The sequence below is a fragment of the Balaenoptera borealis genome, assembly GCF_965194805.1.
Source record: "Balaenoptera borealis genome assembly, chromosome: 2".
In the NCBI taxonomy this organism is placed as follows: domain Eukaryota; kingdom Metazoa; phylum Chordata; class Mammalia; order Artiodactyla; family Balaenopteridae; genus Balaenoptera; species Balaenoptera borealis.
The window spans coordinates 33,089,829-33,113,796 of record NC_138867.1 but is presented as its reverse complement, the minus strand read 5'-3'; the positions used below and the strand labels follow the sequence as shown (position 1 = coordinate 33,113,796).

The 23,968-nt window shown below is 43.2% G+C and overlaps 1 protein-coding gene and 1 long non-coding RNA gene across 3 annotated transcripts in view; one reads left to right on the top strand and one right to left on the bottom strand.

Annotated features, from left to right (window-relative positions):
* The window catches only part of LOC309624481, a 298,479-nt gene that overhangs the window by 78,021 nt on the left and 196,490 nt on the right, over window positions 1-23,968 (top strand). The window lies entirely within an intron of this gene.
* WDR70 (WD repeat domain 70) overlaps window positions 20,643-23,968 on the bottom strand; it is a 304,073-nt gene continuing 300,747 nt past the window's right edge. For both annotated transcript variants that reach the window (XM_082382288.1, XM_082382289.1), the window contains one exon: window positions 20,643-20,825. In XM_082382288.1, the coding sequence (XP_082238414.1) occupies window positions 20,738-20,825 (88 nt within the window). In that variant the 3' untranslated portion in view covers window positions 20,643-20,737. The remainder of the gene's footprint in view (window positions 20,826-23,968) is intronic.

Below are 23,968 nucleotides of genomic sequence, written 5' to 3'. Positions count from 1 at the left end.
GCTGGAACAACACGTGCTTGGTGTAGATGGATTGTAAGGTACAGGATGATAGTTATTTTTACTGCTGTGTCTCCAGCACCTACATGGTACCTGGCACAAAGTAGGTATGTGATAAACATGTACTGAGTGAAGAGGTTAGAGAAGTGAAGTAAAAGAGAAGGCTGGAGAGATGGACAGCATCCAGGTCCAGGTGAGCTTCACCTGCCTCAGTGAAGAGTTTGGACTTTATCTTGCAGGTGACACAAAGCTTTGAGGGTCGCATCGCAATTACATGTGAGCTGCAGAAAGATCCCTGCAGCAGCAGCGTGGAGTATGGCTTGGAGGAGATACGAGGAGAGACAGTGACACAAGCTGGGAGGCAACTGCAACAGCCCAGGAGAAAGATGTGGCTGAAGGTCTGAACCGAGGCAATAATAGTTGGGATGGGAAGGAGAGGAGGAGACCAGTGTGATGAATGGAAAGAAGAAATAATCTACTGGATGTGGTAACAGGTTAGATTTGAGGGCAGAGGGGGAAGGTGGGATTGTGACTCATTCGCACATTTATGTTTGGATGATGGGATTGACGGAGCCACTGGTGGGCACAGTAGGTGCCCACCGATGCTTGGTGACCAGTTCACCACGTTGGATGTGGTGCACTTAGGCTGCCTATGGAACTTGAAGGCGAAGATGGACTTGAAGTAGAGCCCCAAGCTCAGCAGAAAAGGGAAGGGGATAGAGAGGTAAGGGTCACCAGCACCCATGTGATCACTGATGCCACTGGGTGGATGGATCCCAGGGATGTGGGTGGAAGCAGGAGAATGGGGACCGGGAGCCAGACCCAGAGAAGACAGTGAATCATATTGACCCACCACCACCACTTAGACACTTACTGCTTGCTTCCTTATTCTCAACAATTTAACTAACCTAAGGTAGTCAGAGCAGTCCAGGGACAACCTTCCTCTCCCACCCACACACATGTCGTAACATCACCACTTGCTTTCTTTTCCTTTGCACGTAGGAGACACTTCAAGGAATATGCACGTGCCTCAATTTCCTTGCCATCCCGAATATCTCATTTATTAACTTGGATTCATCATTTTCAATCTTTGGAAAATATATGACTGTACAGCTCTGTGGAGGAGAGAAAGCTTTGTCTTCACCTCAGAGAAAAAGGATGTGCCCCTTAAAATGGGGTTTGGTGGCAACGGGAACAGAACTCTCACAGGTGCAGATGTGGGCAGTGTCCTCCCAAAGGAAGAGGAGCCTTGGCTTGGGGACTTGGTGCCCTTGGGCCCCGGTGGCAGGGTTGACTCAGATGCTCTCTCCCTCCCCATTAGACATTCGATTCCTCTGACTCGACTCGGTTTTACGGCTGCCTGCTACAAGGAGAGAATGAGCTCGCTATGCCAATGGGGGATTCTGGACCTTTGCCACGGTGATTTCGCACCGGAAATTAACTAATCCAGCTTCTGCTTTCATCTCAGTCTTGGGAGCTTGGGGAGGATGGGTCTGCCCCTGGACTTGCCCTTGATCTGTGGACAAAATGCAGTGACAGAGCCTGTGGGCTGAGGCACAGCCCTTGGACCTGGTAAATTCCCCAAGGCCATGACTTCTGCCTCAGAAGCAGGCCACCCTCCCCAGGAATGACCTGGGCTCTTTTTTCTCTGAGTGGGTCTCTCTACTTTGATCACCTGTCACCTCTTTGCACAACCCTTCCACCTCGCTCCTGAGTCTGCCGTGAAATTTTTATTTAAATGTTGATAATGAAAAACCATCCTCAATTTATATTTTCTAGTTTAAGCATTAGGGATGGTGTTTTAGACATCAACTTTTAGACTGTGAAGAAAGGTACTCATAAAACAGTGTTAGTGCGGTTGAGTAGATTCCTTAAATCACCATTTCTGGCTGCATTTTGTGAAGTCACAGCTTAGAGAAACAAAAGCTCCCAAATGGCTTTAAGAATGGAACCATTTTCAGATTGACAATCAGATGAATTTATAAACATTTTCTCCCATTTACTTTTTTAACTTTCACCCTCCAAATGCAGAGACAGGGAACGTAACTTGCGTGGAAATGTACTGATGATGCTGGCTGTGAGGGGGCATAGCTGGGATACCACCCGCCCCCAGCTCACCCCCACCCCACACTCACGCCCCCCAGCCCCCCCGCCCCCGCGAGCAGGCACACCCTCACGCAGCGGGACACGCCGGGGCTCATGACATCAGGAGGCAGCCAACGAGACGGCAGCTAAAATACAATCTGCCTCAGCCCGCCAAGCTGCTCCCCTTCCAACCACACCTCCAGGGTTCATTTTGCCCTTCTGACAACTCCCCACGCCTCTTCAACCCAAAGGCTGGCTTTTTCTGACATTTTCCTTCTCATCTTTGTTGCTGCAGGCTGCCTTGGTTGTTAGGATAAATAGTGTTTATGGAGTGCCTTCTGTTTTCTCTGCATCTTATAAGCACTACCTCATTTAATCCTAAACAAAGCTAGGGAGAGGAAGCCAGTACCTGCATTTTATAGCCGGACACCTAAGGCTCAGAGAGGTTCCTGTTCAGGGTCAGCTGGTTAGGGTCACCCAGGTGTAAGTAGCAGAGCCAGGGCTTAAGCCCAGATGAGGCTGAATCCGCAGCGCTTGCACTCTCTCCCCATCACACCCTCTGACTTTATGCAGTGTCACCCTGACAGAGGGAAGCCCGGGTCACAGACATCACAGCCGCTAAATAAGCAAGGAAGAGAATGAAACAGAATTTTTCTTTGCTCCCAGCTGGTGCTCCCCGGCCCAAGCATTTCTTACCAGAAATGGAGTTACCCAAGTGTTTATTTGTAAGAGGAACAGAGCAATACAGGAGGGAAAAGATGCATCCAAGAACCAGAAGCTCAGGGACTCAAGGTTTTGCACTTGTAAGTTGGCTTGACCTTGGGTATAGGTATAAATCACCTAGACCCTCTGTTCTTGTTTCCTCATCTGTATAATGACGATGAACAATGCTTGCCCTTCCTTCTTCCCAAGGCTGCTATGAAGATCAATGGAGTAATAGAAATGAAAATTAGAAAATGTTCTACAAATCATGTATAAATATATTTTTTTCTATGGGTGTATTAATGCCTGAGAAAACAATATTTTAGGGTCACTGAATCCATTCCTTAGCTCTGCTCTTGGGCATAACATTCAATTTCTCTTGGCCTCAGTTTCCCCATCTGTAAAATGTGGCCATGGGGTTTGTTGAACCCTACACGTCTTTCTAGCTCTGACATTCAGCAGGTCAGTGACTCTTCCTGACTCCTGCCATGCTTTCCACCCAGCCCTCAGTGGCCAAGAAAACCCAGAGATGGGGTTCCCTCACACAGAGCCATCTGCCCTCAACCAAGAGGAGGCTGGAGATTAAATAGCAAAGGTGCCCCAAGAATATTCAACTGCAAAAATGGCAGCATTAAGTGCTGAGAAGAGTAACAAGCTTTATCCCCTCCACAATGTTTTATCGGTGAGTGTCACGTGTCACTTAGTGTACTGGGAATAAGACTGGCTTTTAGAAACAGTCCAGAGAGGGAGATAGCTTTAAACAAATATCTTCCCCGGTAATTATTTAATTGGAGTTGTGACATATGCCAGGAAGAAGAGTTTGACTATTTATCAAGAGATTATATAATGTGGGGGGGAGGGGCGGGGGAGGTCTTAGGAGGATTTCCCAAGGAAGTGGCATTTCAAACTGGTTCTTGAAGGAGCATCTGGAGTTGGCAGGGCAGGGAGGGGATAAAGAAGGGGTAGAGAATGTGCCAGGCAGAAGGAACATCCAGTGCAGAGTGCTTTTAAAGAGGAGAGCTCTTGATATATTTGAGTTGCTGAAAATAAACTGATTTGGCTGGAATGCTGGTGGTAGGGGAAGAGTGGCGTGACATGAACTTCATGATACAGACAAGGGCAGATCATGCAGCATCTTACAGGTCAAGATGAGGAACTGGGGCTTTATCCTAAGAGCACAGCGATGCCGCTGGAAAGTTTTAAGCTAGAGGCTATGTTCCAGGCAATTGTCCTGAAAGATCACTGTGGAAGCAGCCGGTCTATAAGAGGAATATAGGAGTGGGTGCAGTGACACCAGCCAAGAGGCTAGTGCAACGGTCTAAGGCAAGAGAGGAAAGCGGCTGGGCCCAGGATGGTGGCCGTGAATACAGAGAAACGTGGAAGGAGTTGAGAGGTGGAATGTTTAGGACGTGGTCATTGATTGGGGTTGGGCGGAAGAAAGGCAGGTATTTTATACACTATACATTATAACCCACTGAACTAACTAGTACCATGAATCCCAAGTTCCAGATGAACAAAGGAAGCCTCTGAGAGGCTGAGGGGCTTGTCCAGATTAAAGAGCTAAAAAGTGACGTTCCCACAACTTCGGCTCTTAAGTCATAATGTTTCAGGTGTGTAAAGGTTCTTGTCCCAAATGATTCCTCCTAAGTGCTATCATTACTTCACAGAAAACTCAGTGAAGGTCTGATTTCATGTGTATTGAATTCCAACCACACTCCGGCGAAGGCCATATGATAAGAAGGGACTCGAGTGAGCAAGTGACATCATGAAACAAATAGAGTCACTATTCAAATGTGCACTGTGGACTCCTTACACCATCACCTAATTATAGCTCCTGAGGAAGCGCTGTACAATAATACACTGTGCAGAAGCCAATGGATGATTGTCAGGGGGCCAGACGGTCCTTTTTATCTGAGCTGATATTCGGAAGATAATGCGTAACCAGCTCAATGAGGTTTTTGTGGTGGGGCTTTTGGCTGATCAGGTCATAAATCTTTCTGGTCCAAGAGAAAGGCCTGCCCAGCTTGCTAGTTGTACAGGCTCTTCCCAACTCCGGAACTAGCACAGCTGAAAGTATGCCGACTTTAGAGCCTTCTCACATCCCAGAGAAAGGGAACAAAGAGGTCACAAAGTTCTCGTAAATACGTGTGCATCCGACGCGTAGCAAGTCATTCACATACCACTGCTCCTCTAACTGCACTGGCCCAGCATGGGTTGGCCAAGACAAACATTGATTTCTTTCCAAATATTCTGGTTTTAATGACTACACTTAGGTAACTTCCCCAAAGTCCCATAATTATAAGCAGCAGAGCCTGGAAACAGAGTCTCTCTGAGCACAGGGCCATGCTGCCTTGGGTCCAGTCTGAGCCCCGGACCCTCAAGTGTGCAGTGAGGACACTCTCCGTGTCCCAGCACCACTGTGATGGTTCATACCCGCAAGGCATCTCCCGCAGGCCCGGGCTCGCCGCGAGAGCTCGACAAATGAGCTCAACTAATTCCAACAGAGCGGCAATGGTGTGCAAAAAAATGTATCATGGAATCAAAATGAATATAAATTACACAAATGGTACACTGATTTGTCCAGAATGTCTGAGACTGACATTTGAGGGTCACACATATATCTGAGCGATTATTCACCATCAAGCAACAACCAATTTCCCAGCTCTTAAACCATTCAGTGACTGAAAGTTTACCGATCCTATTTGCTTCAATCTTCCGTCCCGTGTGATGCATTAATCCTGATTCCCCACGAACCTCAAGGTCTTAACTACGCTTTGCATCCTTGAAAGCGGCATGATTGTGGCAAACGCACACAATAATGTCAGTGCTGTTTCCCATCGAACCTGGATTTTGCCTGCCTTTGGTTGACAAACATGTATTCCACTTACTGAATTAGTTTGTGCAGACGTGGCACCAGAGGCTGGCTCTACAAGCACGTGGAAGGTCTGGTCATCAGCGTCGCATGGTTCACATCCTAGTGGGAAGAGAGGTCTGGAAGCCCCAGTTAGGATGGGATGGAACAGGAGCTATAAAAGCAGGAAAGTCCAACTGTGGGGGGAGGAGACGGGGGAGCTACTCCCTCTGCTTCTGAGGGAGGGGAATTCAGAAGAGCCTGCCTTTCTCTCAATTCTACCAGCTCAGGAAAACCTGGAGGGAGGGCCAGTGGGTCAGCCTGTTAGCCAGTGCGGTAAGAAGTGGGTTTACCCGGGTGATCGAGAGGAGGGAGAGCTGCGGAGCCGTGGAAACAGGCACCAAGTGAACCCCACCACGATTTAGTCCCACCACAATTTGGGGTAGACGGGTGGACGCAGGGGAGAGGCGAAGCTAACCTCCTCAGGCTGACACAGGCGGCCAGGGCCTGGCCTCTTCTCCTCACCTCACCTCTCTCCCCAGTGTATCACTTTCTTTCACCCTATCCTTAGCTCCTGCCACCCAGAAAGTTTTCTCCAGATGGGCGGACTGGCCATAGCTCCCCTCCCTTATGTAACCAAATATCTTACCCTGAAGATGTGCTCAGACGCCCTGGCCTCCACTCAGCCCTCTGGTTTCCAGCATGGCCTGAGCAGCCAGCCGGCCGGCCCAGTGCCCCACCGGTTTCTAATTAAAACGGAACACATGTGTCTCTAGACGCAGAACAATTTCTTGGAGGAGAAACAGCAGGTTCCTCTAAGGTTGGCCTTTAAGTCTCACGTAGATTGGCTGTTTGTGAAGGAAAGGCAAACAGGCTGGCTTTAGAAAGTACAATAGATATTTTATTATTATTATTATCTTTGTTTTTTTTAGCCTGTACTGCTACCTGATGCTGACTATAAAAAACTTAGACATGTCTCTGGAATGGCATTCAATAACCGAAAAAAAAAAAATCACATTATTTTAATGTGTTGGAGCTGCAAAAATTAAAAATAATTTCCTGTTTCCCTTAAGTTATAAAAATTTACCTAATCCTCTCCAGATTGATCAGGGTTCGCACTGTGCTATGGAAATGTAAACACTTCCAAAAATAAAAGAGCTTTTATAATTAAAAGTTAAAAACAAAATCAACCCAAACGCCAAAGCCATCTGTGTTGGAATACATCCCCCGCTCCAGAGGCAAGATTGCATGGTCCAGCCCAGAGGCCACAGACTGTCACCTAAAGGCAGGGGAGACAGTCAAAGTAGTTAACTGCCATCATGGCTCAGGGCAAGGACTAGTCAGCAAATGGATGTGAGACCTTGCGATGGAGCGGGGAGCTGAAGCCCTTAATGCCAGATGGAACCTCTTTATAGCCAGATTGTAGGGAAGTGGGCTTGAGGGTGCTATCGGGGAATGTCCCCCCCAGAGGAAGGGGGGCACTAAGGGTACTCAGGAGAGTATTTACCAAAGAGAACAGGAAGATTTCACCAATTTAACAACTGGTTCAGGTGGACCAGTATGTACCCACTAGATATTAAAAATCTATATTTTATTTTGGCAAGTAATGCACCATAAAAAATAATGCCATCTTCCTCTGAGTAATAAAATCATGCATATTGAGAGCGTAGTTCAGTGTCCCGCTCACAAAAAAAAAAAAAAAAGTGCCATGTGAACCAAACCAAACAAGTTGGTAAGTGACCATTTTACAACCCCTGGCAGACAATGATGGGGGGGCGGGTGGTCAGGGCCACCTGGATCCACGGCTGCCACAAAAACATGAACCCAGCAAATTGTTCCAAAAGCCAAAATCTCTCTCCATCTTCAAAGCCCCTGTCCTGGTTCAGGCCACTTTGTGTTTTTCCTGGTCATTTTAAACTTCTTTTTTGGTAACTCTCTGGATTAAGGTAATAGTGGCAACACCTATACCCAATAATCATTATCAATAGCCACATAATACTCCGTGGATTGAATACAGAAAGGCAGGAGGGCCTACCAGGAAGACTGCCACCCTGGTGATTGGCTCATGTTCCAGTTCCAGATCTAGTCCTGTGAGAGCTTGGGCAGACGAGAGAGTGAAGAAATTCAAACACCACACCCCGTCTCCTTGGTGAGGTCAGTCAGCCATGCAGATTCTTCAATGGCCAGTTGGAAAAGCAGGACCCCAACCTTAAGTTCCGCTCGCAAGGTGAGGGAAGGATGGATGTCACTGTTGGCTCTAGAAGACATCTCTGTGCCTCAGCATCTTCAGGAGTGGAATAATTTATTGTGAAATTCAAGTAAGTTTATTGTGAAAATCAAAAGATAAAGTGAAAGCTATTATTACATTGTATCTAGGTTTAAGGTACACACTTTTTATCAACATTATTGTCATAGAGTACCTTTCCTCTTAAGAACGCCAAGTATGGGGTGCTTCTGTATGATATCACTTATACGTGGAATCTAAAAAATGAAACAAGCTAGTGGATATGACAAAAAAGATACAGACTCACAGATAAAGAGAACAAACTAGTGGTTACCAGTGGGGAGAGGGAAAGGAGAGGGGCAAGGTAGGGGGAGGGGATTAAGAGACACTAACTATTATGTATAAAATAAACAAGCTACAAGGATGTATTATACAACACAGGGAATATAGTCAGTGTTTTGTAATAACTATAAATGGAATATAACCTTCAAAAATTGTGAATCGCTATGTTGTATATAATATTGGACATCAAATATACTTCAATTTTAAAAAAACAAACAAAAAAATGAGGTGCCTTATTTTGCAGGCAGAAAAATAGAGGATCAAGAGGTTGCAGTGGGGCTGAGACTGGAAAACTCCTTGGGGCCTCTCAGATCAGGCAGCCATCCTCTCAGCTCAGCCAGGTTGCCGTCAAGGTCTTCAGGGCACCTGAGGCACCAAGTCTCCAGATTTACCCCAGTTCAGAATCAGAAGGAAAGTGAAGTGTTCCTTCCTCAGAAGTGCTTCATGGAGGAGAGTCCACGATGTCCTGTTTCAGAGTCACTCAGGACACTAGTTACAAATGCAGATTCCTGGGCCCTGCCCCGGGAATATATTGAATTTGAATGACTGGGATTTGGTATTTTTAATAACTGTCCCCCAGATGACTCTGATGCAGTCTAACGTTTTAGAATCAGTTTCTCCTGATATTGGATCACCCTTTTATGGCAAGACCATACACCGGAAGGCTGAATCCACAGCGTGTCTTAACCCAGAGAACCTCCCTCCGGGCAACATTCTTTCAGCAGCTTGTAAGACACCACAAACTGTCAAAATGGGCAGTACGGAGAAGGATGTCACTGATGGCATTTTGGATTTTAGAAGGGGCGAAGGGTCCAAACCCCATTTGCCAAAGAATGGTTGCTTCAACAAAGGGCTGAGCGAGAGGTTAGTAATGCAGCAATGGCCACAATTATGTTCCAGCCAGACAGATGCTGCCCAAGCCCATGACTTACACCCCAGTCATGGGTTTGACTTTTGCGGGATCTCTGATCTGGCATTTTCTAAGACCGGATCACTTTCCCTGTGTCTGAGGGTCAATGGGATATTTATAAACAATGCCCATAAAATGCCACCTCGGGGTATAGAAACTCTTGATCCCAGGGTCAGCTTAGCCACACTGCTAATTTAAGTCCCTGTGCCTCGGTTTCTTTAGGAGCAAAACAGAAACTCTCTCGCTGCCCTGCCTCTAAGGGGCATGGCCAGGAGAAAGAGACAGGATTTGCATAAAGCTGAGTGGTGCAGAGGAGAAACCTCAGCCCACCCTCAGATGCCCCCGTGTGAACACACGCGCTGGGATTTAGGTGCGTCCCTCGTCTGAATCTCAAATGGATTCACCTGCCATGGCTCATACTCTGGGTCTTGCGGAGCAGCGCACCCACGGAAAGACCCGGAGGGAAGCCAGCTGCCCCTTCTAATCCTACACAAGACCTTCGGCGCTTCAGCACTCGGCCTCTCGCTGCTCCCCTCCTTTATCAGACTCCAACCCTGCAGCCTTGCCCCCGACTCGGTGCCTTTAGCCCATGGTGGTCCACTGCCAACACTGCTGCAACCCACCCAAGCCTCCGTACCCGCCCCCAAGGCAACCAGCTAACGCGCCCCTTCTTCCCGCCTTCAGCATTTCCCCCTCACGTGGTCCTGGGTTGTTTCTTTATTTCTTCTTTACTTCTTTCAAAGCAGCCTTGAAATTCTTAGTGGCTTAAAAAAAAGAGGCAAGAGAGAAAAAGAGATCAGGAAGATTCAAGAGAGACCGATACTCAAAATCCTCAGAATCTAAAGTCTTTAGTGAGGTCTCTAAATATTTTGATTCTCCAATGTCTGAATTTTAAGTAGAAGTCTCAGATTAATAGAAAGACTCCAATATGACTAATTATGGCTGAGAAAGTTAGCAAGGTAAAATGGAGAAACTGAAATCAGTTTCTCTGGATTGCATTTGAAAGACATGTGTAGATAATCCAGATCTACCTCTGAAAGCCACTCAAAGGCTGATAAAAGGCAAACCAAGCTGAGAGAAGATTAGAATTGATGAGGAATTAATTTCAGTTAGGTTAAACTTATGTCTTGGTAAAGTGATTTATGTGTACTTACTGGTATATTGGCCCTTTGCAAAACCATAATAAGTGTCACGTACTGAGCATTGTCTTGGCCATCGGTTAAGTCTTGTTCTTACATTAATTATCTAGTTTAATCTTGACAACAATCCCATGAGTTAAGTATTAATTTCTCAGATTTATAGTTGGGGGCATTGAGGGTCAAAGAAGTGAAATAACTTGCCCAAGTTCACAACACATGGCAGAGCTGGGATTCTAGGCTGGGTCTGTCTCATTCTAATCAGTGACCTCAACAATAGTGGAGCTGAAGGAACACTGGACGTCTATCAAAGACCTTGTTATGGTCCCAGCTCTACCATTAACTAACACTGTGTCCTGGCACAAGTGGCTGGTCCTCAGGGCTCTAGTTTCCTCATCTGTAAAATATGGGGCTCACGGTAGATGGTCTCTAATATCCTTTCTAAGTCTGACAGTCTCTAATTACAGCTCCGCTCTATCACATTATCACATTAACGGCCTTCTACCACTTTCTTTGGATTTTATGATACATAGGTAGTCATAACGATAACTTATGGGATGCTCAGTCCTTGATCTCCTCCGCCTCCCAATGACAACATTGTTCTTACGGGTAAAATACAATCTGCCTTACCAGTGTCTGCTTTGCTGCAGCCCATGCTGTGATGCAGTTCCCAGGGCACACTGAGGCAAAGGTGAGGGACTGCCTGTCAGAATCTCCAGAGATAAAAGCAGTAACATTTGCTTGTTGTGCTGTTCTGTCTTCTCATAATTTACAGTCTTATGATCCTCCATAAAGGGGAAAACCTGAAAGCTGACTACACATAAATTGTAAGAATAATGTTGATTGCTGTTGACTGTTTATAATGACAAAGATCTTAGAAGATGCAAGGAAATCCAGGCACAGATGGGGTTAGGACCACACATCTGGCCCCAAAGAGATTCATGAGTCTCATCTCCAGGTCACACATTGTCTGGTGAAAGAGAGTCATCACGCATGACACTTTTGGGGTTCAGCCAGCCTTGGAGCTGGAAGAAATAAAGAACATGGCCACAGGGGCAGATCAGCAGAAGAAAGCCTCAGGTTATAGTCTAGTTTCCAACTTCAGGGTGGACCCTAATTGTTGATGGGCAATGAGCAGGTAGGGACTGGATTTCAAAAATAGGGTTCCACATTTTTGAGGTAAAGAAACAGATCTGCCACATGTTCTTCAGGACTTTCTTGTTTCAAATCAAATACACATATGCTACGATACAGCATTTCCAAGAAATATCCTGAACCAGAATCTCCGAAAAGTCTGCCTGCTAGGGTGCTGCTGAAAAAAGCAGCAGTAATAAGAACATTTGTGAGCATCTCGTTGTTTGCAAAGAGCTTTCACACTTTGGTCCTCATAACATCCCCAAGCGTCACTGAGGCTCCAAAGAACTTATGTAACTTGCTCAGTCTGGGATTTGAACCCAGGTCTCCTGACTTCAGAGCTTTTCTCTATGCTATGTATCTCTGAATAATAAGATATTTTCCCCAAAGGAAAAATAACTTGTCATTTTTAAAACAAAATAAGGAGAAGAAAAATGTCTATGTACTTTGAAGGCAAGATCACTGCTGGCTACTTGTCACAGTTGACTTGCTATTTTTCATAAACAAGAGGCAGTAGGGTCAAAGGAAAAGACCACACGATACCCAACAAAGCGAACACGATACTTTTTAATGCTTTCGAGAAAGAAGGACAAACAAGAAAAAAAAAAAGCACTATCAAAATAGCCTATGACAGCGGATCATTGTCTAGGCAAACTTCCTCTTTGTTGCAGGCTTTTTCCATCATAATTTTGCGACTAAATTGTTCACGTGTGCTGCCGATATATGATTGTAATTATAATTTAAAAATAAAGGCAATTCTATGTTTCTTCCCCTTTCTGAAAACAAAAACAAAAACAAGAACAAAATAGCCTATGAGAAATGCAAAAGATAATTCCCCATTTTTCTAAATTTGGATGGTTTTCAGATGCTGTCACCACCAGCACCATGAGGATTGTTGACTGAGTTGAACATGGCCAGCAGTGAGGCCAACAGGAGGCAGATCAGGGTCCCCGCTGGCTCCATGAGAAGCTGAATCAAACAGGACTGGAGGCCCCCTAAGACAGCCTTAGCCAAATCTTGGGTAACTTCCACATTAGACGGCAACCTCTCAAACATGCAGATGACATTCTCTTTGATTATGGGGCTGATAACGGATTTGGGCTTGTTTTCTAAAAATATGCCCTTCATGTACACTCAGTGAGATACTACTAATAAATAAACACAAGAGCCAACAACTATATTAGCATATTATGGTTTGCAAAGCACCCCTAGCCCCCCGCATTTGAACCATAAAACACCCCTCAGGATACAGGCTGGGGGATTAACATCATCCCCATTACATTGATGAAGAAACTGAGGCTCACAGTTTGATTTCCCTAAACTCACAAAACTACTAAATAGCAAAGGAGAAACATGAACCCAAACTTCTGCCTTCATATTTCATGTCACTTCCATGATACCAGCCACTGATGAAGACTCCTTGATTAATGGAGTAAGTTTTCTTCCATCACACGTTTATCTTCTGCCATGGCTGATTGCCGCCCGAGATATGAGGAGTGGCACCAGACATCTGGTCACATCAGCTCTGTCGGGCAGATCTGAGCAGGGAGTCTCGTCGTCAGCCACCCAGGCTCCAAAGTGACTTGTAAACAGCAAAACCAACAACCGTTATTCAGCCGTTGGTGTCTCAGAATAAAAAGGCTGTGAGACAGGCTTATTCATAGGCTTACAGCCTCATGGGTACCGTAGATTAGGAGGCTACAATGCTGGGCATCTCTCTGTCCCGAGGATCCAAGTGCAGAAGCCACAGCAGCTCAGGAAAACCCTGCCAGCGAAGTTGACTGAGGCGAAAATGAGGAAAGAACAGCCACTCTACTAACTCAAGGGAACTGAACGAAAGAATATTATAATTATTCCCTTTAGCTAAAGTCTCTGGGCTTGTCCCAAGTGGTTCCTGACAGTCTTCCCATCCTAGAGAATAAAATCTGTCCTCTCACCCCCATCGCATCAAGAAGAGCCAAGACCTCACTGCTTTAAGACAAATTCTTAATGAACCCACCCTAGATACTCAAAATGTAAGCTGAATTAGCTGCATTAGAAATTGTATCAGTTGTCTATTGCTGTGTAACAAATTACCCCCAAACTTAGTGGCTTAAAACAACCACCATCATAAGTCAAGTCCATACTGACAGTTGGGGCCTTGCAGGGGCTAGGGGTACGGTGAGAGGGAGGAAAACAGGACTCTAAACTTTGATGTTAGACCTTGAAAGTCTACTTGTGAACTTGTTTCTCTTCCTGGGCCCTTAATGAATTGTGAAATGCAGACTTGAAAAGCCCCCACCTGGAACCAAGTGTACCTCACATCTAATTGCTAGGTGTATTCATTTCCTATGGCTGTCTTAGCGAATTACCACAAACTGGGTTGCTTAAAACAACAGAAATTTAGCCTCTCACAGTTCTGGAGGCTAGAAGTCTGAAACCAAGGTGTCAGCTGGGCCATGTTCCCTCTGAAGGCTCTGGGGAAGGATCCTTCCTTGCCCCTTCTTAGCCTCTTCGTTGCCAGTGATCCTTGGAGTTCCTTCACTTGTCCACATCACTTCAATATCTGCCTCCATCTTCACATGGTCTTTTCTCCTCTGTGTGTGTGTCTCTCTGGGTCTTCACATGACCTTCTTATGAGGACACCAGCCTTTGGATTTAGGGCCCACCCTAATCTACTATGACTTCATCTTAATTTTAACCAATTGCATCTACAAAGACCACATTCCCAAATAAGGCCACATTCTGAGGTTCTGGGTGTGCATGAATTTTGGGGGGACACTATTCAACCCAGTAACTAGGAATATTTCTGAAAATTATCTTTGGCCTCTCCAACTGGGCATCCACTGATAAGGTAACTACCAAGATTACAGTGAGTCATTCTCATAGCAAAAATGAGTCATTCTTTTGAACCCCATAATTCCATTTTGGTAACCAATTTTAAGAAAAGAATCCTATGTACATAAAGAAACTCCAGGCATAGATCTTAAGACAAAGCAGCACTGCTCATAATAGCAAATCTGTAAACGACCTGTATTTCCAATAATAGGAGAATGATTAAGTATAGCAGATACATCTGTATAATGGACTACTAAGTAGCCTCTAAAATTATACATGAGGTTTGTAATAATGTAGAAAATTTACATGTTTATATAAAAAGTAAAAAAATACCCTATTTAATAAATATTATTAAAATTATGTTTTAAGAAAAAGAAAATAAGTCTCAAAATTGTACATAAAAGAAAAAAATTGGAAAGTAATTCATCAAAATATAAGCACTATTTGTATTTGAATGGTTGAATTTCTTTTTCTCTTTTAGGTTGTTCCAGTTATATATTTCTGCCAAACAAACCAACCCACAACTTATTGTTTAAAATGATAATAATCATTCATTTTTCACGTTCATCTGCATTTTGGGCCAGGCTCAGTAGAGGTTGGTTTATCTCTGCTTCATGCAACAATAGCAGATGTGATTCAGCTGGGACTGAAGGATCTGCTTTTTAACATAGCGCAATAACATGCTGGTGCTGGCTGTCGGCTGGCAGCTCAGTTGGGGTTCTTGGCCAGGGGCCTCAGTTCTCCACATGGGCCTCTCCATGGGACTACTCGGGCTTCCTAAGAGCATAGCAGCCGGCTTTCAAGAACAAGTGCTCCAGGGCTTCCCTGGTGGCGCAGTGGTTAAGAATGTGCCTGCCAATGCTAGGGACACAGGTTCGAGCCCTGGCCCGGGAAGATCCCACATGCCGCGTAGCCAATAAGCCCGTGTGCCACAGCTACTGAGCCTGTGCTCTAGAGCCCACAAGCCACAACTACTGAGCCCACATGCCACAACTGCTGAAGCCTGTGTGCCTAGAGCCTGTGCTCCGCAACAAGAGAAGCCACGACAATGAGAAGCCCGCACACCACAACGAAAAGTAGCCCCCGCTCGCCGCAACTAGAGAAAGCCCATGCGCAGCAACGAAGACCCAACACAGCCAAAAATAAATAAATAAATAAATTTATTAAAAAAAAAAAAAAAAAGAACAAGTGCTCCAAGAGAAAAGAAGCAGAAACTGCAAGTTTCTTAATGCCTGGCCCTGGTAGCTAGCAACAGCACCACTTCTGCCATGTTCTATTGGCCATGTCATCACAGAGCCTGCTCAGATTTAAGGGGAGGGGATCTTGTTGACGGGAGAAATGTCAAAGAACTTGTGGCCATCTTTTATCACCATTACAAGTCAATTTTGACCCCTAATATAAACTCTCTGATAATTCAGAAAACTACTTAGAATAGCAAACTTTTCTCTTTGTCCTCAAAGCCCCTTCTCTACCTATAGACCTCTAAACACACACACACACACACACACACACACACACACACACTCACACGATCTCATCTTTAGGCACTTTGCTCCTGGCCTGGTCTTCTCCCAGTTCTTTGGTGAGGCTATCAAGTAAAAATTAGAGTGCTGGTCATGGTGGCTTTGTGGTATCCCCCATTCCAGATGGATACTTTTCAAAAGTGTCTATTAACAACCCTCCATTTCCTGATCTCCTCCCACACAAGAAGGCTGATAAATGGATGAAGCATGCCACCTCTAAAGGACTTCTGACCCAGGCTGTGTGTATACATCTAAGCAGGCACCTGGTTGCCCTCCCTTCCTCCTACCATATCCGAGTCTTGGGTTATCAAACACAGAAGGGCTCACAGTTGCCTGATACAGTCATATTGATTCTTAAAATCTTTCCCAAATTGGCCCAAGTCTCATAATATGTGCTCTTAGATCACATAAAGAAGTGCTCACCTTTGGATGCTGCCTTCATGTAATCATGAAGCTGAACTCTTTAGTTTTTAGTGGGACAGAAGGCTAATAATCTTTCAAAGAATAAAGGTAAGGTCTACAAAGCAATAAGATTAACTGCCTAAGATTAAGAACAGTGTGTTAGAGATTTTAGTTTAGTTTGTTTTGTCTGGTATTTTGTGTGTTTGTGAATGTGTATGAGAGTTATGTTCTGGTTTTCAAGTCAGAATGGCCCAATTCTACACAGTCCTCTTGGGAGATGAAAGAGCTGCTAGCAATACCTAATATCCTGGAGTCTTAATTAATGCTAGAGATCCTCTCTACAGAAAGATGTACATGAGCAAAGGCAACATATGCTATGTTTTTTGAGGGGGTTCACTGACACCCTGCCCAGGTTAAGAACCCCATGCTATCAGCATCTCAGATCTTTGGTGACTCAGGACAAGCGTCATGGTGGCTTATGTCTTGTTGGGCCAACCCCGTAACAGCACTGACACCTGTTTACAATCCTGCTTCTTCCTCGAGCCAACAACAGTTACCTGTGAACAACTCAGTTACTTGTGTACAACCCAGTTACCTGTGTAAATCCCAACACAGAAAGGTAAAGCAGGCAGCTGGGATATGGACCAAGCTTCGGTATTAATATGGAGAACAGTATGGAGGTTCCTTAAAAAACTAAAAACAGAACTACCATATGCCCCAGCAATCCCACTACTGGGCATATACTCTGAGAAAACCATAATTCAAAAAGAGTCATGGACCACAATGTTCACTGCTGCACTATTTACAATAGCCAGGACATGGAAGCAACCTAAGTGTCCATCGACAGATGAATGGATAAAGAAGATGTGGCGCACGTATACAATGGAATATTACTCAGCCATAAAAAGAAACGAAATTGAGTTATTTGTAGTGAGGTGGATGGACCTAGAGTCTGTCATACGGAGTGAAGTGAGTCAGAAAGAGAAAGACAAATACCGTATGCTAACACATATATATGGAATCTAAAAAAAATAAAAGGTTCTGATGAACCTAGGAGCAGGACAGGAATAAAGACACAGATGTAGAGAATGGACTTGAGGACATGGGGAGGGGGAAGGGTAAGCTGGGATGAAGTGAGAGAGTGGCATGGACATATATACACTACCAGATGTAAAACAGATAGCTAGTGGGAAGCAGCTGCATAGCACAGGGAGATCAGCTCTGTGCTTTGTGTCCACCTAGAGGGGTGGGATAGGGAGGGTGGGAGGGAGACGCAAGAGGGAAGAGATATGGGGATATATGTATATGTATAGCTGATTCACTTTGTTATACAGCAGAAACTAACACAACACTGTAAAGCAATTATACTCCAATAAAGATGTTAAAAAAAAAATTACTCCTTCCCATCTGCAAGGCAGAAGCACTTCTCACACCTCATTCTCTCCCCATCCTTTTCCCTCCTTTCCCTCTGCTAAATATTTAATGAGCACCTTTTTAAGCCCTTTCACAGGGCTAGGATCTAGAAATACCAATGGGAATAAAATATGGCTCCTCTCATTTTTCGAAACAAACTCATTAAATATTCACAGAACCCAATGTATTTTAGTTCTTACAATCTACTTCCCAGTGGGGGAAACAGACACACTCAGGCCCACAAGCCACACACATGTACACATTTACGATGCAACATAAAAGAAGGCTGTAGTGGAGAGATACGTAAGCAACTATGGGGGCAGAGGAAGGAGCAAATAATTGTAGGCCTGGATGGGTAATGGAAGACTGGTCAGAGAAGGTGAAGTGGTTCCCATGTTCAAAAACAAACAGGCAGACAACAAAGGGACATGTGCAAAGGCATCCAGGTGCCAAAGAGCACGGTACCTCTGGGTTCAGTGCCGGTGGATCTCAGAAGCATGTGTTAAATCAGCAGGAGATAAAGGAAGAAAGACCACGAGAGGCTGAATCCTGGATGTCGATGCCCTCAGAGCCACACAAATGGGTTAGAGATAGAACATGAAGCCTCTGGAAGGCTCTAAGCAGAGGAATGAAATGATAGCGTTTGGTTTTAGAAAGCTAATTCTGATGGCAGAGTTAAAAAAAAAAAAAATAGATGGATTAGATGAGGACCAAACGAAAAACAGAGAGATGAGTTGGAAGTGAGGCTCCTGAGGTCCTGGTGAGGGATAAAAGGGGGTCTCAGTTCTAGTCAGGGCAGTAGGGAAAGACATGGAGGTCAAATACCAGAGATTCAGAAGATAGCACGGATAGAAACTGGCAAGTGATTAAATGAGGTGGGAGTGGGGGTGAGGGAGGGGTCATAATTATGACTTTCGAGTTCCTCATTTGAGCAAACAGAAATGGAGTTGACCAGGATCAGGAATACAAGGTTATATGGGGTCAGAGAATTTAGGCCTGGAGGTGGGGGGTGGTTACCATCCTGACACTGAAACAATGGATGAAATGAGCACCTACTCTTTGTCCAATCCCAGCTCTCAGGTCCTTGGTCACCAAAATCGAGACTGGAAATTCTTATGTGTATTTTGATAATCTCGTGTGGAAAAAATCATTTTTTACAAAACTCTCCCGAGTGAGATAGATCATCTCAAGCATGAAAAGGGCCACTTGTGCTGTGGGTAACAATGAGAAAAATCATCTTCGTGCTAAATTTGCCTTTCCCTTCCCTTACCTCATAGCAGACTCTGCCAAGACCACTATGATCAAGTCTCTGTTCTTTCCTCCAGCCCTCCACTGCAACTTTTGGCCGTGCAAGACGAATACTTCCATATGGTGCAATGTTTATGTTAAGACAGGAAAAAACATGAAATGCTTTAAGTAAATTTTATCCAAGAAGCAATACATTTACAAATCCTAAGCAGCTGGAACAAAATATTTGTCTGTAATTGATTTTGGATGAAGCGTATTTCAACAAGAATAGGAAATTTGGGGCAGTAACTTGTTAATTACTGATGTCTAGGGATCTTGGGTATCTTCATACAGTATTCCATAAATGTAATCTTGGACAGATTATTTGATATCCTGGACTTCTTCTGTCTCATCTATAAAGTGGGTTTAGCAATTTTACCTATTCATGGGGTTTTCTGTGAGGATTAAATGAGCTAACGCAGGTAAAGAGCTTAAAAAAGTAGTCACCAGATAGTAGGCACTCAGCAAATGTTAGTTCTTCCTCTTCTTACCTATTAAGCTAGGTGACAAGGGAAGAGGAATGGGATGAAGATGGGGATGGGAGAAGAAAAGGACAGAAAATAGCTTACAAGAATGTAGGTTTTTAGGATTTATCTATGAAGAATGCCCGCTGCCACCTCAGAACTGTAGACGCAAAAAAATCTGTGTGAGTTCAAGGGACGTTAAAAAAGATTTCAGGGGAAGGGTGTCAGGGAGTGTAGTATGTGAGGCTTGTAAAACCAGGAGCTTTCTGATACACATCTTGGGCCATCATTCACTTTCATAACTATTTAATTCACTGGGACAGATGAGAGCAGGAGGGCAGAAGGCAAGAGTATTAAAAAACCTGAGTTGTCTAGCGGAGATGATTTGACACGCAAAAACTACCCCAGGTCGATGTGAAGTCAGGGGAGAAAAAGGCAAATTTAGCACGAAGATGATTTTCTTACTGTTACTCACAACACAAGTGGCCCTTTTCATGCTTGAGAATGAAATAGGATTTTATTCTATTGACTCATTATTACTTTGGACAAACTGCCAACTTTTGTTTTAGTTTTCTAGTCAAAAGCACAAAGACCATTCAGAATGATTTTTAATGTCTTCTACTTATACAGCTTTTATACTTACAAAGCATTTCTATACTTTTAAAATTAATACTGATAAAAATCAGGCAAAGTCAATATCATTAGCTCTATTTTAAAAGAGCAAATATTTAGTGTATATTTACTGCGTGTCAGGTACTATACTAAACGCTTTACAAGGATGTCTTATCCTTTTGACAAACCTATGAAGGTTATACTATTATCACCTGAGTCTAGAAGAGAGCAGCTTAATAACTCTCCCAAGGTGACCCACACAGTAAAGAACAGAGCCTGGATTTGAACCCACATTGGTCTGACTTCAAAGCCTGCTTCCTAAGTCCTAATCTCTGCTTTCTGATGTTGAAGGATAATCAGATACACGTTCTTTCCTAGTATGGCAATACTTTTAGTTTGAACTCAGCCTAATTATTTAGTCATGTAAACAACTGCTGTGAAATTATACAGAGATATTAAACGTTTTGATGTCCATTTCCATATTGTGCTCCTAGAATTGCTCAAGACAGACGTACATCTCAATGTACCTTCCCCTCCCCCAAGGTTATAACAATCTGTACAAAACCAATCACTGTTGAATAAAGTTTCCAAATACCTAAAGTACTTGGTAATAAGCTAAGAATCTGTTTCTTATTTACTTATAATACGGTTTAATAGTTGTAGGTAATAAAATGTAAGCACAATTTTAGTGAAGAGTAGCTACCAATCTTTTGAATGGTTCAATAACACAAAGGACAAAAACCTGATCATAAAAATGTATTTTTATTTCATTAAAAAAAAAACCCAAACCTGTTCAATATCCTTCCCCCTCACGCAAACAGCTCTCACATCAGATTCTTCAAATTTTACGTTTTTTCCATTCTGGCTCATTCTTTGCTTCCTCATCGTCAGATTCAACTTGGGCAAACATGGTTTTGGGCTGAGTCCTAAAAGAAAGTTAAAGAGGAGAGGAAAAATTTAGTCAGCAAGTGTGCATTAGACTTTGCTACTTTCAACAAGTGGAAGGAAGCACATTTGGGGAATCAATTATATCTCAATTAGTAGATAATCATTAAACTTCTGGCAAAGAAAAGGATAATGGAAATTTAATTATGTTCAGATTCTTTTAAAGGTTTTTCCTTCTGTGGCAGACTATGTATGTTGTCCTTTCCTTAAATAAAATGAAAATGTATCAAAGTCAGTGGAAACTCATACATCCATTAACCACCCTCAGTTTAACCAGGACTGTTCGGGGGGGCCAAACTATAGTCACCAAGCAAGAATCTACACAGTCTTTATTTATAACTCCCTGGGCTGTTCCTAGACTTAAGTACAGTAGTCCAAATACACGTGATTATGGTGCACACAAATAGGAGAATCTGAGTCAACAGTTTTCTTATTTAATGAGTTTAAAATAATAGATAACATATATAGCAATTTGGGCCTGTCAGCAAAAATAAAAAACAAAACAAATGAACATTCCTTCCACCAAACACCCAGATCAATGCATGGAAATGACAAGCATTTTAGGACATATCACTGCGTATCACTGCTGTAATACTGGCACACAGTACATCAAGCAATCTTTGCATTAGGACCTGCTGTGTTTTGTAAACATACCTGGTTCAATGACACTCCCTTTTACATCGTTCACACAGAAAACAATTGCAGGAAAATATCAAATGGTCATAATTTATGCCCCTTTCAGTCATGCTACTGCTGATTTCCTTTTAAAAACAGCTCTACTGCATTATGAAGAAACATTAAAGCATGATATCTGAAGATGAAATACTTTAGATTACATCATCACTTAGAGTTCAATTCATAATAGCAAGGTAATTGCAGAATGGTAAAAATAATGTCAATAATTCCTTTTATTTGCCAAGTGAAACAGGGTTAAAACCTTATATTACTAAACAGGTGGTTGCCGGAGGGGAGGTATAGGGAGGAGAGAAATAGGTGAGGGAGATAAAGAGGTACAAACTTACAGTTATAAAATAAATGAGACACTGGTGTGAAATGTACGGAGTGGGGAATAGCGTTGATAATTATGTAATATCTTTGTATGATGATAGATAGTAACTAGACTTATCACGATGCTCACTGTGAAATGTATAGAAATATCAGATCACTATGTTGTGTACCAGGAACTAACACAGTGTTTTAGGTCAGTTGTATTTCAAAACAAACAAACAAACAAACAATTTCATAGAAAAAGAGATCAGATTTGTGGTTATCAGCGTCGGGGGGGGGAGGGAGGGGGAATTGGAGGAAGGCAGTCAAAAGGTACCAACTTCCAGTTATGAGACAAATAAGTACTAGGGAGGTAATGTACAACATGATAAATATAATTAACCCTGCTTTATGCTATATATGAAAGTTGTTAAGAGTAAATCCTAAGTGTCTTCATCACAAGGGAAAAAACTTTCTATTTAATTTTGTGTCTGTATGAGATGTTCATTAATTAAACTTATTGCGGTAATCATTTCATGATGTATGTAAGTCAAATAATTATGCGGTACACCTTAAACTTACACAGTGCTGTATGTCAATTATATCTCAATAAAACTGGAAGGAAAAAAAAACCCCTTATATTACTTCTTGCTCTTCCTTTTATTATCCTGGGGAAGAAGTATAAACCATCCACATTCCATGCTGATGTTGTCCTGATGCAAGCCATGTACTAGAATTCCTCGTGCACAAGTCAGTCACAATTCCTGTCTCTCCAGTTACCTGCCTAGAGAGCCCAAGCTGTCCCCAAACACAATCCAGTTGGTTAAATTTCTTGTTGTCACTTCAAGACACTGTTATGACATCTATAAACAAGTCATAGCCCTAACATTTCCAAAACCAGCTGCAGATTTTCATAGGTCATGAGTTGCTGAATTACTAGAAAGCAGGACCACTGGCTTTCTAACATGCTACAACAAGGCAACTGGTGCTCATGACATATTTCATCTTCTGGCAAAGATGTCAAGCCCTTGGGTATAGACAAACCTGTACAGGAACAAATTTGTCTGGTTTAAAAAATCCTCTGGAAGCCTGAAGCTGTAAGGAGTCCTTGAGCTAAGCCTCAGGTGGGGGATTCATTCCCAGTTTGGCCACTGACTTGCTCTGTCACCTGGAACAGGTGTTTCCCCTCTCAGAGGTTTAGTTTCCTCCTCTACCAAATGTGGAGGTTGAACTTGATTAGTGGGTCCCAAAGGACTAAAGGCCCAGGGTAGACAATGACGAAGTGTGTGTTTTAACATTAATTCAAGTATAATACAAACAGAAAAGTGCATATTTCATAAATGTACTGTTTTCTGGATTTTCACAAACTGGACGTGTCATGAAACCAACACCCAGATGAAGAAACAGAGTATGACGAACACCTCCGAAGCTCCTCATACTCCCTTCCAGTTACTAACCCCAGACCCAGGGTCACCATATCCTGACTTCTGGCCACATAGACCAGCCCCACCTGTGTTTGTCCTGTCTCTGTAGGATGCCTAGAGTGTTCACTATTTTGTGCCTGGTTTCCTCCATTCAGCATCATCCACAGTGCTGTGTGTAATAAGGATGTTTGTAACCATACATTCCAAAAAATGCAAAAAAAACCCAAAGGCAATACTGTGAATTTTACTGTGAGTTAAAATGTGTTTAAGTTAAATGACTGTCCTTTATTCTGAGATAATGTTCTTCTATCTATTTTGTAATAAAATGTGCTGGAAGTTTAAAAAAAACAATCCTTAGAATTAGCTATTTAATTTCTAAGGGAATAAAAAGAACATGATCTTCTAAAGATACCTGGCAATGCTTCATAGCTCATCAATGTTAGCTGCAATGAGACTTAAGTACTTAAGAAGTTGTAGTGCTGCTTTTTTTGGATATAAAAAAAGAAACTGAATGACAGGTCACGGGAAGAAAACCTAGAGCTTGAAAAGGCTATTTCATTTATGTAGTCACTTTTTTTTATAATCCACCTACGTCCAGAAGTATTTTTAGTAGGTTGGTGGCTAACATTGAAGGGCACAGAATCAATGGAACTATTTAACAAGGGGCAGAAAGGGAGTAATGCTGGCAAAGAGGCATGGGAGAACATTTTGGG